Consider the following 18,780-nt stretch of genomic DNA (forward strand, 5'->3'; position numbering starts at 1 on the left):
ACTTGTTTTTATTGGTTTCATGTACCCTATATTTAATTTTATGTTACACAGAAAAAGCAAGTTATTAGCTAATAGGCAATAAAGAGTGCAAATTTTCTGAAGAGATCTTGTTCACCGGGCTACAAATAATCCCATCCAATATTAATTGCGAGGGTTTTTTTACAAAAAAAAAAAAAGGGGGAGGGGGGCCTGGATGTCAAACTGGCCGACTGGAAGCAGGAGAGACACTACAGGACAATTGACAATTTAATTTTCACTGTCCTGAATATAGTTTGATGGCAGCCATTACAAAATATTATACGTTTGAATTCCACAGAGCGAAATACAATGACTTGCAATAGAAAAATGCCGTGTGAAGAGGCATGGCACTGCACTTTGGCACATTTAAGACCAAATAACATGTCTTACATTTCCTCAGACACACGTTTTATATATCAGATTCTTTAGAAAGATGTGCGCTATAAAATGAACATATTTTTGGAAAGTCTATTTTTCTTTTTTTCTCAAATTTTTGTCCTACCTCAAACGCTCAAAACGGGAGGGGGGGGGGGGGGGGGGGGGGAGATCACTATCTAGTATTGGCGTAGTTTGGAAATATCGTTGATCCGGTGCTGATGCACAGAGCAGTCTGAATTGTAGTGGGGAGGTGGGTAGTCTGTGTGACCCGTGTTTACGTTGAGTGATTTTGCTTTTCCCTCTTTGTTTATTGCTCTCACATCAAATGAAAACATAATGGATTTCTGTGAGCGAGGGCTATCAGTTGAATTAAAATACATTCACATAATTATGTTATTAGTTTCAGATTTTATTTCCACCTTTCTGACAGTCAAAGTTTAATCGCCTTGCAGAACAATGAAGTTATTTTTGTCAGTTTGCTAAAGAAATTTGGCTTTTATTGATCTTTTCCACTGAGGCAGTCAATTTATTTGAAATGAAGTGTTTAATTCCACACTGTTGGCTCGTTTCAACTGTTCGTTGCATTTCAAAAATGCATCTTTTCGTCTTCTAGCACATATGGCATTATGCCATAATAAAGAACCGAACATGAGATAATACAGTACTGGTTTTCCAAGAAAATTTACATCTGAATCTGGACATACGAATGTGCACTGTAAGCCGAATTATGCATTTTAGTATGGTTCACGAAATTCTGATGCTCTTGGAGTATCCTCTAATTTCTTGTTTCTTTTATGACATAATGTAAGATCTTTTAATGTTTTACACATACGAGCATATGGGCTTCTTGCACCATTGTAGCTGCGCAAGCATGGTGATGCCTGTTACCTGGCACTCCCTGGCAACTGCTGAAACAAACCTATTTCTAACAGGTTGCTGGAAAATATTGCGAATCGTTGTATGAAAAGCGTTACTTTCAAAGTACATTTCCTTTTATGTAAACTGAACTTAGTGCGAGAATGTACAATGAATTTCTTAAATCACAGTGTTTGCCTCTCATTTAAAAATCGACTCTTCAGGGACGACCATTTAGAAAAGTTTTGAACCCAGAAGATCAGACATTTTTGTCGTTATTAAAAATTTTACTGCCACATTTGTGGGATGTATCTTAAAGTGTAACATGTGCAAAAAAGTTTAATATTATATGTGAAAGCTTAGCTTCTCTTGCAGCTTAGTAATCTTAGAGACCAATGTTATATCTGAAAGTTTTGCTTTTCTTGTAGCAACGCTATGTATATTAATTTAAACCATTAACTTTTCCAATTTGTGTACACGCGCTACTTAACAGTGAGAATGCGTTTATTTCCGCCTCCCCTTGTCCACGTATACACTCTGTCAGTCTAATCTAAGGTCTAAGGGAAGGACCAAAGGAAGCAATCAGTAGAACAGAAGTTTGCTCCTGTGAGGAAATAGAAGGGGTTCTAAGAAGCAAACATTTCACTGCAGAGGCTCTGTATGACAGGAACCTGTTTTTAGAATTTAAGTTCAAGTTAAACATAGTTGACTTGAGTGTAATTGAAATTTTTTTTTCCAGTCTGTGAATGAAGTTGGGTATGGACCTGAATCAAAAATAGTGACAATATACAGTGCAGAAGACATGCCTCAAGTTGCTCCACAGCAAGTATCAGCCAGAGCATTCAACTCCACTGCTCTAAATGTCAGTTGGGTACCTATCAATCAGAGTAGGGAGATGATACGTGGAAAGCTCATTGGACATAGGGTGAGTGTTAAAAGATGTCAGGTTCTGTAAACATGTTTGAGTAGACTCAGAATGATTGAGCCAACAGCAAAAATCTGTTTTTCTCTGGACAGTTGTCATCATAATTCAGGTGGTAACTTCCTGTGAATTGTGAAGATCGTCACATCTAATGCTGAAAGGATTATTACAAAAATTCATTCCATTAACTGCGAGAAATCCTTTGTTACATACCTCTTTCTTATGAGTTGCTGCCAGCCATGTTATACATAATGAGCGTATGTAAAAGACAGGTGATAATACACTTTCTTCCATGCTTCCTGTTCTTTAAAAAATAGGATCGTACACCTGCACTGCACAATTCAGACAGATTGGACTGAAGGGACAGTCTGGAGATTCAGATTAGCAGTGCATATGAGAGCAAGTAAGATGAAGTCAGATTTTCAGGGAAGGCATCACTAAAGTAAGAAGTGTTGCCTCTACACACTAACTGCACAAAATGTGTAGCAAATGGCATAAAAATTATAAGTACTTCAAGCAATGAAATAAAGTGTTTATTTCAAAATAAAACAACAGACTGTGAGGAAAATGTTTTTCGTTTAAAAATTCAATAAAAAATTATGAGAACCTGTTGTATCATAAAATGTTGAAAATTATATTATTAGAATAAGGTTAACTTTTGTATTGTTTAGTGTAAATTTAATTGTGCTTCAATACCTGTTGTAATGTATGTACTTACATGCTGTCATTTTTCAGTTGAAATATTGGAAGGAAAAGAACCGTGAAGAAGATGCTGTTTATTACCTTAGCCGTAGCACTCGGCCTTGGGCAATTGTAGTTGGCCTGGAACCAGACACATATTATTATGTGAAAGTCATGGCTTATAATTCTGCAGGAGAAGGCCCTGAAAGTGAGAGATTCTTAGGTAATGTTGTGCTATTATCTGTATTGATGTAGATTGCAATTATTTGATACTTTTTTCATCAGAAGAAGCATGATGATATTTAGTTTGTATATATTTTTTCCTGTGGTTTAGCTAATGTGTGCGATCACTTTGTTTATCTCACCAATTGACAATGAACACACAAAATACGGTTATTATAAAATAATTAGTACAAAATTCATTGTGTTTCATTTAAGAGTATGTGAGAAGGTGCATGAAATTTTGGTAAGAGAAATAATTGAAAACAAGAAGATCATGAAGAAAATAGAACAGAAACTTATGTTGCATTAACATCACACACTGTCAGTTAAGATGGCAGATGGTGCAATAACTAATAACGGAGAGATTACTGTACAACCATTTGACAATTTTTTAAACATATATAGTTCAGTAGATGAATCAAAGTTATAGACAGTTAATAATAAAAAAAATGACGTTCTGAAAGTAATGCCAAATGAGGTGTATAGGGTGATGCGAAATTCGCACACTCTGGCTTCACAGCACGACTCCTCACATGCCAGCGATAAAAAAATGTCTCTCACAAAATTTCATCTGGCGAGTATATCCGGCAGGAAAAGGACGTTAAAGACACACTGTAACCACAAGTATGGTAACTACCTCTGAAGCACATTTTAGTTGTGCTCTACAGTTGGTGCAGTGGATAGAGTTTTGGGTTAGCATGCAGGATGTCGATGGTTCGATCCTGGGTCGGAGCATATGTTTTTTATTTGGTAAATGTAGTCCAGGTGGTATGGTTTCTGGCATCTTAATCGTCAACAGCGATTGCAATGGGTCCTCTAGAAAACATTTGTGCTTACATACTACAATCGTAGAAATGGAAGATTGGTCAACTTCGAATGAAGCTCTTTCCAAGACGTGGGTGTGAATTTATTCACATCACTTCGTCTACTATATGCGAAACCTGTTTTCTTTGTACCCTCCTCCAGTGGTCCCATAGATTAGTACCAACTATTATTCTTGCCTCATTCAGGTACATTACATTTCGTTAGGGTCCTACGTTACCAGTAGGACTAGCAACATGCTTTGTGAATAGTTCCAAACTCTGTTACTATTTGTATGTGTTAACAACCTGGTTCCACTAATTATGCCTTTTGACATTGAGTCTGGTAACCGCATGATGTTCAGTACATTTCTCAATGCATTATTATTATTATTATTATTCTATCGATGAGATTGTGGAAACATCACGTCCATTACCACTAGGGAAACAGTGTAATTCGAAACTGAACATTTCACAATTAGCGGTGTAGGGATGAATCCTACAGAACAATATCTGTCGGAGGGGCTAATGCCGTTAGATGGAACAACATGCAGGACTGACGGCTGTTTATACTGTATGCGCTGTCCACCAGACAGGGACTAGTTGCGAGCAAAGTAACACCCCCATGACAGATTGCAATCGAATTTTATCATTGTAAACCTCTAGACCAGTGTGACAGACATGTGGCATACACAAACGATGAATTTGTGGATATGCTTCTGGTCCTTCGTGCATCTGATAACTGGGCTGGTGTTTCCACTCAGGAATATGCAGCTTCGTCGATGCCATCCAGATAAAAATGTGTTTCGTTGTTTGGATCTGTGCCTTCAGGTGTCAGGTTCTCTCCTTCTACCATCGTGTGACAGAGGTCATCCACGGACTCGCCACACCCCAGCTACTGAGGAAGCTATTCTGGAGGTCATACACAAAGAACGTCAGCGAAGTACACGTAGCATAGCAAGGCAGCTGCGTGTCTCGCAATGTATGGTCGTTAACATGCTGCACTGGCATGGGCTGCACCCCTATCATTATGCTTTCATGCAACACCTGCATTCTGCACGTTGCCATCAGCGGATGATTCCAACAACAACAGGAAGCCAACCATGACTTTGTGAACACCATAATACAGTCGGCTGAAGTAGCATTCAGGCATGCGGGTCTCTTCCATATGCACAGTGCCCACCATTGGCGTGAGGTTAACCTGCATGTTACCCGCGAATGTGGATATCAAGTTCGATTCGGCATCAACATCTGGGCCGGAATATTGGGCGAAAGGTGTTTGGGCCCCTACATGTTCCTGACTGGTTGACTGCACAATGGTATCACGCATTCATCTCAAACTATCTGTCTGATGCCCTGGAAAATGTTACACTACATGTTCGGCAGAGGATACGGTTCCAACATGATGGTGCACCTCCATCTCTGGAATTAATGTGCTACAGTATTTGGACAGAACCAGCAGAACTAAGATGTGCTGACACAGGTAGTTACCATACATGTGGTTACAGTGTTGCCATATTGCCACTCTTTAATGTCCTTTTTCTGCCGGATGTAGTCGCTGGATGAAATTTTGTGTGAGGCATGTTTTTATCATTGGCGTGTGAGGAGTCGCTCTGCGAAGCCCAAGTGTGCGAATTTTGCTTCACCCTGTATAAAGCCATTTAAGGTAGGATGAAAGTAAAGGCACATGTTTCAGAATAATTGGCAGTGGTTGTGTCAAGGTAATATCTGTATGCACTGTAAATGTTCATTGCACATTTTTTATATCTTCAGAAATGCCATTTTCGACTTTGTTATGATGATTTGAAAACTGGTCTCGGCCCGAAACTAGTCATAGAATGAAGAAAAAAGTAAAAATTTGCAACTAGGGTGGTTTTTCGTTCTACAAAAGGAACTTCCAATATTATTTATCGACTGTCTGTATGAGATCAGCAACCAAAAGAAAAAACTGTCTTTAGAAGTGGATATAACGCAATAGTCCATTTGCAAGTCATGAACAAAATTATAGAATGTAGCAATGAGTGTAGATTAGTACTCTGTCTGTGATTTGTAGGTTTTGAGAAAGCTGTGGACTCAGTATCAACAGAATTTGTATTAAGAGCCCTATATAAACAAGGTATTGATTAAGTATGTATTAGTTTGAGGAAGAATATGTACATTAATGGTACAGCTTCAGTTAGACTTCATCAGGGTAATAGAAAATTTGAAGGTAAAACAAGAGTCATGTAAGCAGATGCCATATCACTAAAAGTATTCTCTGTAGCTCTAAAGGAAGCTTTCACGTCCTTATAAATGGAAAACACATTGGACTACCTGTTTGCCTCTAGTGCACAAAAACTTTAATATTGGAAGAACTTACTATATTAAGTTTGAAAGTTCACAGAGGAAGAAGACTGCACTGCAGTTCCTTCTCTAAATCCTCGCACAAACAAAAAATTGGCTGACATCTAAATAAGTGTCCAAGGAATAGAAAAGCAACTGAAATCACTCAACAGAGGAAAGTTCACTGGACCTGACGGGATACCAGTTCGATTCTACACAGAGTACGCGAAAGATCTTGCCCCCCTTCTAACAGCCCTGTATCGCAAGTCTCTAGAGGAACAGAAGGTTCCAAATGATTGGAAAAGAGCGCAGATATTCCCAGTCTTCAAGAGGGGTCGTCGAGCATATGCACAAAACTATAGACTTATATCTCTGACATCGATCTGTTGTAGAATTTTAGAACATGTTTTTTCTTCGCGTATCATGTCATTTCTGGAAACCCAGAATCTACTCTGTAGGAATCAACATGGATTCCGGAAACAGCGATCGTGTCAGACCCAACTCACTTTATTTGTTCATGAGACCCAGAAAATATTAGATACAGGCTGACAGTTAGATGACATTTTCCTTGACTTCCGGAAGGCATTCGATACAGTTCCGCACTGTCGCCTGATTAAGTAAGAGCCTACGGAATATCAGACCAGCTGTGTGGCTGGATTGAAGAGCTTTTAGCAAACAGAACACAGCATGTTGTTCTCAATGGAGAGACATCTACAGACGTTAAAGTAACCTCTGGCTTGCCACAGGGGAGTGTTATGGGACCATTGCTTTTCACAATATACACTCCTGGAAATTGAAATAAGAACACCGTGAATTCATTGTCCCAGGAAGGGGAAACTTTATTGACACATTCCTGGGGTCAGATACATCACATGATCACACTGACAGAACCACAGGCACATAGACACAGGCAACAGAGCATGCACAATGTCGGCACTAGTACGGTGTATATCCACCTTTCGCAGCAATGCAGGCTGCTATTCTCCCATGGAGACGATCGTAGAGATGCTGGATGTAGTCCTGTGGAACGGCTTGCCATGCCATTTCCACCTGGCGCCTCAGTTGGACCAGCGTTCGTGCTGGACGTGCAGACCGCGTGAGACGACGCTTCATCCAGTCCCAAACATGCTCAATGGGGGACAGATCCGGAGATCTTGCTGGCCAGGGTAGTTGACTTACACCTTCTAGAGCACGTTGGGTGGCACGGGATACATGCGGACGTGCAGTGTCCTGTTGGAACAGCAAGTTCCCTTGCCGGTCTAGGAATGGTAGAACGATGGATTCGATGACGGTTTGGATGTACCGTGCACTATTCAGTGTCCCCTCGACGATCACCAGTGGTGTACGGCCAGTGTAGGAGATCGCTCCCCACACCATGATGCCGGGTGTTGGCCCTGTGTGCCTCGGTCGTATGCAGTCCTGATTGTGGCGCTCACCTGCACGGCGCCAAACACGCATACGACCATCATTGGCACCAAGGCAGAAGCGCCTCTCATCGCTGAAGACGACACGTCTCCACTCGTCCCTCCATTCACGCCTGTCGCGACACCACTGGAGGCGGGCTGCACGATGTTGGGGCGTGAGCGGAAGACGGCCTAACGGTGTGCGGGACCGTAGCCCAGCTTCATGGAGACGGTTGCGAATGGTCCTTGCCGATACCCCAGGAGCAACAGTGTCCCTAATTTGCTGGGAAGTGGCGGTGCGGTCCCCTACGGCACTGCGTAGGATCCTATGGTCTTGGCGTGCATCTGTGCGTCGCTACGGTCCGGTCCCAGGTCGACGGGCACGTGCACCTTCCGCCGACCACTGGCGACAACATCGATGTACTGTGGAGACCTCACGCCCCACGTGTTGAGCAATTCGGCGGTACGTCCACCCGGCCTCCCGCATGCCCACTATACGCCCTCGCTCAAAGTCCGTCAACTGCACATACGGTTCACGTCCACGCTGTCGCGGCATGCTACCAGTGTTAAAGACTGCGATGGAGCTCCGTATGCCACGGCAAACTGGCTGACACTGACGGCGGCGGTGCACAAATGCTGCGCAGCTAGCGCCATTCGACGGCCAACACCGCGGTTCCTGGTGTGTCCGCTGTGCCGTGCGTGTGATCATTGCTTGTACAGCCCTCTCGCAGTGTCCGGAGCAAGTATGGTGGGTCTGACACACCGGCGTCAATGTGTTCTTTTTTCCATTTCCAGGAGTGTATATAAATGACCTAGTAGATAGTGTCGGAAGTTCCATGCGGCTTTTTGCGGATGATGCTGTGGTATACAGAGAAGATGCAGCATTAGAAAATTGCAGCGAAATGCAGGAAGATCTGCAGCGGATAGGCACTTGGTGCAGGGAGTGGCAACTGACCCTTAACATAGACAAATGTAATGTATTGCGAATACATAGAAAGATGGATCCTTTATTGTATGACTATATGATAGTGGAACAAACACTGGTAGCAGTTACTTCTGCAAAATATCTGGGAGTATGCGTGCGGAACGATTTGAAGTGGAATGATCATATAAAATTAATTGTTGGTAAGGCGGGTACCAGGTTGAGATTCATTGAGAGAATCCTTAGAAAATGTAGTCCATCAACAAAGGAAGTGGCTTAAAAAACACTCGTTCGACCTATACTTGAGTATTGCTCGTCAGTGTGGGATCCGTACCAGGTCAGGTTGACAGAGGAGATAGAGAGGATTCAAAGAAGAGCAGCGCGTTTTGTCACAGGGTTATTTGGTAAGCGTGATAGCGTTACGGAGATGTTTAGCATACTCAAGTGGCAGACTCTGCAAGAGAGGCGCTCTGCATCATGGCGTAGCTTGCTGTCCAGGTTTCGAGAGGGTGCGTTTCTGGATGAGGTTTCGAGTATATTGCTTCCCCCTACTTATACCTCCCGAGGAGATCACGAATGTAAAATTAGAGAGATTTGAGCACGTACGGAGGCTTTCCGGCAGTCGTTCTTCCCGCGAACCATACGTGACTGGAACAGGAAAGGGAGGTAATGACAGTGGCACATAAAATGCCCTCCACCACACACCATTGGGTGGCTTGCAGAGTATAAATGTAGATGTAGATGTAGAATAAGACGTAAAGAATGTGCAGCCAACAATTCAGAAAGAAGACAGAAAACATTAACAATCAGGTCATAGAACCAGTGGATGAGATTTCGTATTTAGGAAAGTTGTGAAAATAAACAAAGCATAAATAAAGATGTGGAGAGCATCATATTTCATTTATGGATATGATGATCAATATATGTACAGGTCATCACTTTGGTGAAATCTGTCCCCCCACCCCCACCCTCCCCCAGCCACTGCCAACCCTCTTATGTTTCTTGATGTACCTATGATATTGCAACTCACAATGACTGCTTTCTGTAGCAAGTATACTGATGAAATGACTGTATTATTATCAGTTACGTGTTTTATGTAATTTCTGTGTCATGCACTGCTTTAGATTGCAATGACAGCAAAATGGTTCAAATGGCTCTGAGCACTATGGGACTCAACTGCTGAGGTCATTAGTCCCCTAGAACTTAGAACTAGTTAAACCTAACTAACCTAAGGACATCACAAACATCCATGCCCGAGGCAGGATTTGAACCTGCGACCGTAGCGGTCTTGCGGTTCCAGACTGCAGCGCCTTTAACCGCACGGCCACTTCGGCTGGCGCAATGACAGCAATTAGTATTTAATTTTCCACTGTTAACAAAATGATTTGTTGTGTCTGTGACAGTCATGTTGTAGTAATTTTATTGTTGTTTTTCGTAATGGCATTGTACACCCTAGCTCTGAAGTTACCTTCATGCGATAAAGAGTAGCATATTCAAATGAATAAGAAATTAATAAATTATTTACAGTTTCTGACATTTAATTTCAGAGCGAACATACAGGAAAGCTCCTCAAAAGCCTCCATCGACAGTGCAAGTATTTGGGGTGAACCCTACAACTGTCAAGGTACTGTGGCGATATGTTGCCCCATCAGCAGAGGAAGAACCAGTCATTGGTTTTAAGGTATGTCTTAACAGATTGTTTGATGTGTAGTTGGTCGTGATGTTTGTGTGACAAATACAGTAGTGTACACAAATTCTTGGAAAATCCACAAATACAGTTATTGTAAGTAGCATTGGCGAGCTCTGTACTAGGTTTTTTTTAAAAAAAAAAAAGAAACATAAGTTGTTTTAAAAAGATAATTTGATTGAGAAAATGGTAAAATTACACGGAGACACAATGGCTGGCCACTACTGATATTCAGGAGGCAAAATTTAACTACTGTCGATAGACACATGAAAAGTAAAGGTCATTTACTTCTCAGTCTGTCCTTCCATTGTTTTCAAACAAAAGCTAGGTCAGTGCTTACTATCTTTGAACTCCGAATCTGATTCCTTCCCCTTCGTATTTGTCTCCCCTCAGCCTAACAACTGCTGGGTCCATCTCAACCTCAGGTCTGAGTGACTCTCCCCTCCTTCACAACATTCCAAAATCTATCCTCCGTGGGGAAGGAGCTTGCAGTTCCATAAGCTAAGAATAGTTTTTGTTTTTTTTTCTACTTTTAATGTGCATATTAGAAATGTAGAAATTTTCATACAATACTGACCAATGACATTATGAGGTTAGTAGCATGTAAATCAAAATAAATAAAACTGTAATAGCCAATATTTATGAGGCACATGTTTGATTATTTTTCATAACAATTAAGTGCCTACCACATTCATGTTGGTGGTGCTGCTTTTTAAAAAACTACTTGATCATCTTTGATGTAATCATAATGGATTTTACCACTATTTATTCATACTGGTTATCAAAGACATGAATTTAATACATGGTACAGTAGAATGTAGTATCCAGAAATCTGAATGAGCGTACAGACAGAAGTTTAACAGACGTTATTCTGATTAGAAGAAATTTGTGACCACAGATAGAAACATTTGAGAAAGTGGCTTAAAGCTACACACAGTTGGCCAGTCATCAAGAAAGAATTGGTTACTCTTTAAAATTTGAGAAGTGATGTCATGTGGAAAATAGAAGAGGATTGATTAATGAGCACTTGTCAAGTTGCCCATGAAGTGCTCACTGAAGAACACAATTTGTAGAGCACTGTGAAACAGCAAAAGCAGCATTTGCAAGCAATGAGGCCCTGTGATTTTGAACCTATAGTTCAATTCAGTCAGTGGATATCCAGCTCATTTATGCAGTGCCGAACTTCTTGGTGTTTATACTTTTCATGAATGAGGTCTCTAATAATTGTGATGGTATTTAAGCTGCCACAATAACCGTGTTTGAAATGATGAAAATCCATACACCACATTTCTGTCTGATCACTAGCAATGATTCCCACACAGTTTATGGACTGGAAATGTACAAGATGAACTAATTGAAAGTCATTAGCTGCCACCTTGTTTTAATGGTGCTTGTTACTTGATATTAATTTGAAATGTGCTGCCATAGTTTTTGGAGACTGTATCTCTTGTCCACCATAAGATGCAATTTTGTCACAGCAGTGTACCATCCTATTTCAACATTAAGGTTTGTGAATATCTGAGCAACAGATGTCATTGTATTAAAAGTGGAAATCCTGCCCTGTGGCCAGTGTGATCACTGCTATCTAGATATAGCCCCGATACCAACTTCTCTGAATTGTGTAGGTGGGAGTTGTTCTTACAACATGTACTCCTGGCCTCAATCACAGCTAGCCTCTGTCCAGTATCCATCTCCACACCTATTCCCACGTCCCTCACTTCACTCATTTCACACTGCCACCATCCTCTCTAGATAGATATCTAGATACCTATGGGAAAACATGGAAGTCATTGGTGCATGAAATCTCAGTAGAAACTGAGTCTCGTTGTACAAATTGCAACAGGCATATTTGAGATAGTGAAAATTTTATGCGGCATGGTAATGCACACATCAGTGCTGATGATCATCACTTTTAACAATTGCTTTGAGCTTAAACTACTGCTATGAGATGTATGTTGTTTATGTCAATAAAAAAATAAATATTAACAAAGAGATAGAGGGGCTGGCCAGTACTTACCTCAGCTCAGTACAGCCGATAGATACACATAAAACAGAACTGAAAATTTACGTTCCTAGCTTTCGGAACAAATGTTCCTTCATCGGGGAGGAGAGAGGGGAAAGAAAGGAGATTCAGTTACTCACAACCCAGGTTATGAAGCAACAGTGAAAGGAAAATAGGGAGGGTAGCAAGGATGGAGGCATGGTTGTCAGAGGGAAGCCAAAGATATTTTACTATAAGTACTGTGCCAGCTTCAAACCAAAGAGGATGCATACAGAAGTAAAGAGGTATATAGTATAAAGATAAACACAACTATGTAGGATGAAAAGATGCGTGAATGGCTAAAGAGGAAAGGGAAAGAGAAGAAGACTGAAGAGTGAATGGGAGTGAGGTTGTTTAATGTAGGTTCAGTCCAGGGGGATGGTGGGATGAAAGGATGTGTTGGAGTGCAAGTTCCCATCTCCGCAGTTCAGAGGGACTGGTGTTGGGTGGGAGAAGCCAAATGTCACATACGGTGTAGCAGGTTCCTAGGTCCCTAGAATTATGCTGGAGGGCATGCTCCGCTACTGGGTATTGGGCATCTCCTAGGCGGACAGTTCGTCTGTGTCCGTTCATGCGCTCAGCCAGTTTAGTTGTTGTCATGCTGATGTAAAAGGCTGTGCAGTGCAGGCATGTCAGTTGATAAATGACATGTGTAGTTTCACACGTAGCCCTGCCTTGAATTGTGTATGTTTTACCAGTAGCGGGGCTGGAGTAGGTGGTTGTGGGGGGATGCATGGGGCAGGTTTTGCAGCGGGGTCGGTTACAGGGGTAGGAACCGCTGGGTAGAGAAGGTAGTCTGGGAATATTGTAGGGTTTAACAAGGATGTTACGGAGGTTAAAGGCAACTGTGGGTGGTGTGGGGAGAATTTTGTCCAGGGATGATCTCATTTCAGGGGTTGACTTGAGAAAGTCATATCCCTGGCGGAGTAATTTGTTGATGTTTTCGAGGCCAGGATAATATTGGGTGACAAGGGGGATGCTTCTGTGTGGTCTGGGGGTAGGAATATTGTTGTTGGACGGGGAGGAATGTATTGCTTGGGAAATCTGTTTGTGGACAAGGTCTGCAGGATAGTTGCGGGAGAGGAAAGCACTGGTCAGGTTATTGGTGTAATTGTTGAGGGATTCGGCACTGGAGCAGATACGTTTGCCACGAATACCTAGGCTGTAGGGAAGGGAGCGTTTGATGTGGAAAGGATGGCAGCTATCAAAGTGAAGGTACTGTTGTTTGTTTGTGGGTTTGATATGGACAGAGGTGTGAATGTGAGCTTCAACAAGATGAAGGTCAACATCCAAGAAGGTGGCTTGGGTTTTGGAGAAGGACCAGGTGAAATTCAGATTCGAAAAGGAGTTGAGGTTATGGAGGAAATTAAGGAGTGTTTCTTCACCATGAGTCCAGACCACAAAGATGTCATCTATAAACCTATACCAGGCCAGGGGAAGCAGCTGTTGGGTCTTCAGGAAAGCCTCCTCCATGCAGCCCATGAAGAGGTTGGCATAGGACGGAGCCATCCTGGTTCCCATGGCCGTTCCCCTGATTTGTTTGTAGGTCTGGCCTTCAAAAGTGAAGTAATTATTGGTGAGGATGAAGTTGGTAAGTGTGATAAGGAACGAGGTTTTTGGAAGATCTTCCTTTGGAAGATCTTCCTTCTCGTCCTTCCCTCCGTGTTTTATTCCTATTTATTCCTTCTTATGATTACTATTTCAACTTTAGTTATTTAATTTCCCTACCCATCAGTTACCCACTATGTACCCTAATCCTATACCACATTATTTACATTCATTCCGGAAACATGCATTCACCGTAGCCAAACTGCAATCCCACATACTTTTCCTCTGGTCCTGCTTAACCTTTGGAATTACCCCTAAAGGGCTTACCTTAAAAGTTCCCATCTCTGGATGCAATTCCTCCTTCCACCAGTCTCTCCTGGACTTCCAGAACCTTCAATCCTTAGTCCTTACCCAACTTGTCCTGAATCTCTACACTACTTCATGTAACCACCACTCGCAACAGCTCCTATCTCTCTTCAAAGTCCTCCACCTCTCAAACCCTTGCTTGGAGAACACACTCAGGAACATCATCCTAGAAGCCAGCTGCAAATTTGAGTTCCATGCCACACACCACCTGAAAAAACTATCCACAGTGCTAGTGCAACACCTAAGAAGTGGGGTCCCTCTCCCTATCCCTCACAAACACCAACCACAACAGAACCTTCAACAAACCCACCTCATAGCCAACAAACCTAGCCTAGCCACCCTACTCAATCTCCCCATCCCAGCACATACCCCACACAGACCAAATCTCAACTATAACCACAGTCAAATGCCACATATCACCAGTCCCAATTCAGTCCTAAACCTCCAGATCCCTCTCTCCTCCAGAGACATCTGTTCTATCAAAAGGCTTAACATTTAGCCCCACACCTAAATTCAACCACACTGCCCTGGTTAAAGATCTCCTCTCATTCACCCGGAACCTCAACTGGAAATATCACTTCACTACCCAAACACAGCCCCCAAATACTAGACCCAGTGTTGAACCCTGTCTAGAACAGTTCCGACTGCCTTCTCAAAGGGATCCTCCTCCCCTCCCCCAAAACCATCCCTTGCAGACATTTCAGGAATTCCTCACATCCAGTGTTGCCTCCCAGTCCTTCTTCAAGAACATCCCGACAACCCCCAACATCACCCCAGCTGAATCCCGTGCCATTAAGGAGCTGAAAATAGACCGCTCTATTGTCATCCTCCCGGCAGATAAAGGCTCCACAACTGTCGTACTTGACCATGTGGAGTGTATGGCAGAAGGACTGCGTCAACTCTCTGACACCTCAACCTACGAAGCTGTTACCCAGGACCCCATTCCCTCCATCCAGACAGAGCTGCAAAAAATCCTAAAAATCCAAGGTCCCTCACAAGGCCTCACAACAGCTTCCATAGACTTACTCACTCCACCTGAGCCACGTACCCCTACCTTCTACCTTCATCTTGTTGAAGCTCACATCCACACCTCTGTCCATATCAAACCCACAAACAAACAACAGTACCTTCACTTTGATAGCTGCCATCCTTTCCACATCAAACGCTCCCTTCCCTACAGCCTAGGTATTCGTGGCAAACGTATCTGCTCCAGTGACGAATCCCTCAACAATTACACCAATAACCTGACCAGTGCTTTCCCCTCCCACAACTATCCTGCAGACCTTGTCCACAAACAGATTTCCCAAGCAATACATTCCTCCCCGTCCAACAACAATGTTCCTACCCCCAGACCACACAGAAGCATCCCCCTTGTCACCCAGTATTATCCTGGCCTCGAAAACATCAACAAATTACTCCGCCAGGGATATGACTTTCTCAAGTCAACCCCTGAAATGAGATCATCCCTGGACAAAATTCTCCCCACACCACCCAGAGTTGCCTTTCGTCGCCCCCCTAACCTCCGTAACATCCTTGTTAAACCCTACAATATTCCCAGACTACCTTCTCTACCCAGCGGTTCCTACCCCTGTAACTGACCCCGCTGCAAAACCTGCCCCATGCATCCCCCCACAACCACCTACTCCAGCCCCGCTACTGGTAAAACATACACAATTCAAGGCAGGGCTACGTGTGAAACTACACATGTCATTTATCAACTGACATGCCTGCACTGCACAGCCTTTTACATCAGCATGACAACAACTAAACTGGCTGAGCGCATGAACGGACACAGACGAACTGTCCGCCTAGGAGATGCCCAATACCCAGTAGCGGAGCATGCCCTCCAGCATAATTCTAGGGACCTAGGAACATGCTACACCGTATGTGACATTTGGCTTCTCCCACCCAACACCAGTCCCTCTGAACTGCGGAGATGGGAACTTGCACTCCAACACATCCTTTCATCCCACCATCCCCCTGGACTGAACCTACGTTAAACAACCTCACTCCCATTCACTCTTCAGTCTTCTTCTCTTTCCCTTTCCTCTTTAGCCATTCACGCATCTTTTCATCCTACATAGTTGTGTTTATCTTTATACTATATACCTCTTTACTTCTGTATGCATCCTCTTTGGTTTGAAGCTGGCACAGTACTTACAGTAGAATATCTTTGGCTTCCCTCTGACAACCATGCCTCCATCCTTGCTACCCTCCCTATTTTCCTTTCCCTGTTGCTTCATAACCTGGGTTGTGAGTAACTGAATCTCCTTTCTTTCCCCTCTCTCCTCCCCGATGAAGGAACATTTGTTCCGAAAGCTAGGAACGTAAATTTTCAGTTCTGTTTTATGTGTATCTATCGGCTGTACTGAGCTGAGGTAAGTACTGGCCAGCCCCTCTATCTCTTTGTTAGTATTTGTTTCACATCTTTATATGAGATTTTCCATTAATCATTTAAAAAATAAATATTCATTGACAAAGTATTCAGTTTAGATTCCTCTAAAATATATAGCCCAGTTGCTTTGGATACCCCGTATAGAGCACAGCTACACCAAATCGTAAGCCGTCCAATTTATTCTGTATCTCTGTGTTGTTGTGTTATACACCGATGCAGTAAATAGAGAATTAAGACCACCTCATTGGCAAGTTAATAGTCTCGGACACAGGCGCCCCCCCCCCCCCCCCCCAGACACACACACACACACACACACACACACACACACACACACACACACACACACACAGAAATGTCTACAATGTAGCAGTACTTGGCATGAGGGGCTGTGGAGAGGAAGAGGCAGCAAACAGATGCAATAGGAATATAGCGCCAGTACACTCACTCTAGCGGCTGAAGCAGGGGGAGATGCTTGTGGCACACAGTGACCTGGAGGAGTGGACTGGGAGGGGGAAAATGAACACAGGAAGAGGGAGACTGCAGAGAGGATGGTTGCAGTGTAAAATGAGTGAAGTGAGGGGCATGGGAACAGGGTTGGAGGTGGATAGGGCAGAGGGGCTAGCTGAGATTGACGCCAAGAGTACATCTACTTCCATCTACATAATTAAGAGTAGTTGGTATCAGCGCTGTATCTAGATAGCATAGGTTTTGAAGCAGCCAGTGAAGTCGAGCATGCCGTGCTCGACAGTGTGTTCCACTACTAAGTCGTCAACATCACTCATTGCCACAGTTTGGCAATGCTCATTAATTTGGCTGGACAGTTGGTTGGTGGCCCACGTAAAAGACTGTGCAAAAGTTACAGCACCCTTCCCTCCAAGCCTCCATACCACCCCTATTTCCCCTCACCCACTCCACCTGACAGGAATCATCACTCCAGTTGAACTGGAACACTGGTACAATGAGTGCTGTAGGTACTTGTAGCTATAAATTGATGTAATTGCAGTCTTTAATTAAAAGTGTAACATAATATGCAAACAACATGGCCCCTGTTCCTGACTGTAATAAATTTTAATGCTTACAATAATAATAATAATAATAATAATAATGGCCCTAATATAGTGCCTTCACATACTCCATAATTAAATTTCTATACACTGAAAATATTCTCTCTTCAAGGTTTACACTGTGGGATTTAACATGACCCCACTAAACATGCTCTGTCTGATATCAGGTTGTCCACATCCGTGAGTACAATTGCAGATACATTGCAGTGACATCATATATGTGTTTTGCTTAGAGGGGATTGAGGCAGTGGATTGACTGAGGTAGACAGGCTGTGATAGCATGGGCCTCCAAGTTTGGACAGTTTGTTGGAGAATTTTCTTCTGTACAGGTCCACTGAAACAAATGTTATTATGAAGTATAACTGTTAAATAAGAGCCCCTCATTCCTGCCATAGCCCCAAAGTTTACTTGTACTGACCTCTCAACTACAGTAGAACCCCTATTTAACGTTTTTTTAGGCACCAGAATCTTTTAACCTTAAATGGGGGTTTACTTTAAATCGAGGTTTCGATAGAAAGAAATCCTTTTCCAGAACTCTTTGCCTGTATTGACATGAATTGCACCAACATGCATAATTTACACAATAACAACAATAAAACAAGGAGATACCTACCCTACACACTGTACTGTAGTTACAACTTTTTTTGTAGCACTAATACAGTAGTCAGAGATCGTAGTTTCCCAGCACACTAAAAGATTAAAACATCCACAAAATACTTACACAATTACAGTAATATAATAAATCGAGTTACTTTTCTTATGTACAACACATATTTACACAACTTTCACAGTGCCTTGTTTCTTGAGATACCTGTAATCAAAAATGATAGTCTGCTTTTTAGCACTGTTGGATTTTAGGTTCAAAGTGTCCATCTCCTATTGATTTACTTTGTCTATAACAGGGCTGTCCACTTCAAATGCTGTGACAAATCTCTGGACAATGTTGATGCTGGCAATAGCTTCACTGAATGACGGTGTTTGCATTTCTTCATCCCCAGTATCGTCATCTTCTTCAATATCTTCATCATTCTGCTTTACTTCAGCTTCGTAGATTTCCTCAACATCTCAGATGTATGCAGTGATGGCATCATCATCAAAAGCCACAAATTCATCAAAAGTGATGGGTAAATTGTTAGATACCTGCGCCCAATTGTGC

The 18,780-nt window shown here is 42.6% G+C and overlaps 1 protein-coding gene across 3 annotated transcripts in view; it reads left to right on the top strand.

Annotated features, from left to right (window-relative positions):
- Positions 1-18,780, top strand: part of LOC126470616 (contactin) — a 155,573-nt gene that overhangs the window by 115,492 nt on the left and 21,301 nt on the right. For all 3 annotated transcript variants that reach the window (XM_050098573.1, XM_050098571.1, XM_050098572.1), the window contains exons 18-20: positions 1,991-2,176; positions 2,909-3,077; positions 10,071-10,204. In XM_050098573.1, the coding sequence (XP_049954530.1) occupies positions 1,991-2,176; positions 2,909-3,077; positions 10,071-10,204 (489 nt within the window). The remainder of the gene's footprint in view (positions 1-1,990; positions 2,177-2,908; positions 3,078-10,070; positions 10,205-18,780) is intronic.

Source organism: Schistocerca serialis, chromosome 3 (genome assembly GCF_023864345.2).
Source record: "Schistocerca serialis cubense isolate TAMUIC-IGC-003099 chromosome 3, iqSchSeri2.2, whole genome shotgun sequence".
NCBI lineage: Eukaryota > Metazoa > Arthropoda > Insecta > Orthoptera > Acrididae > Schistocerca > Schistocerca serialis.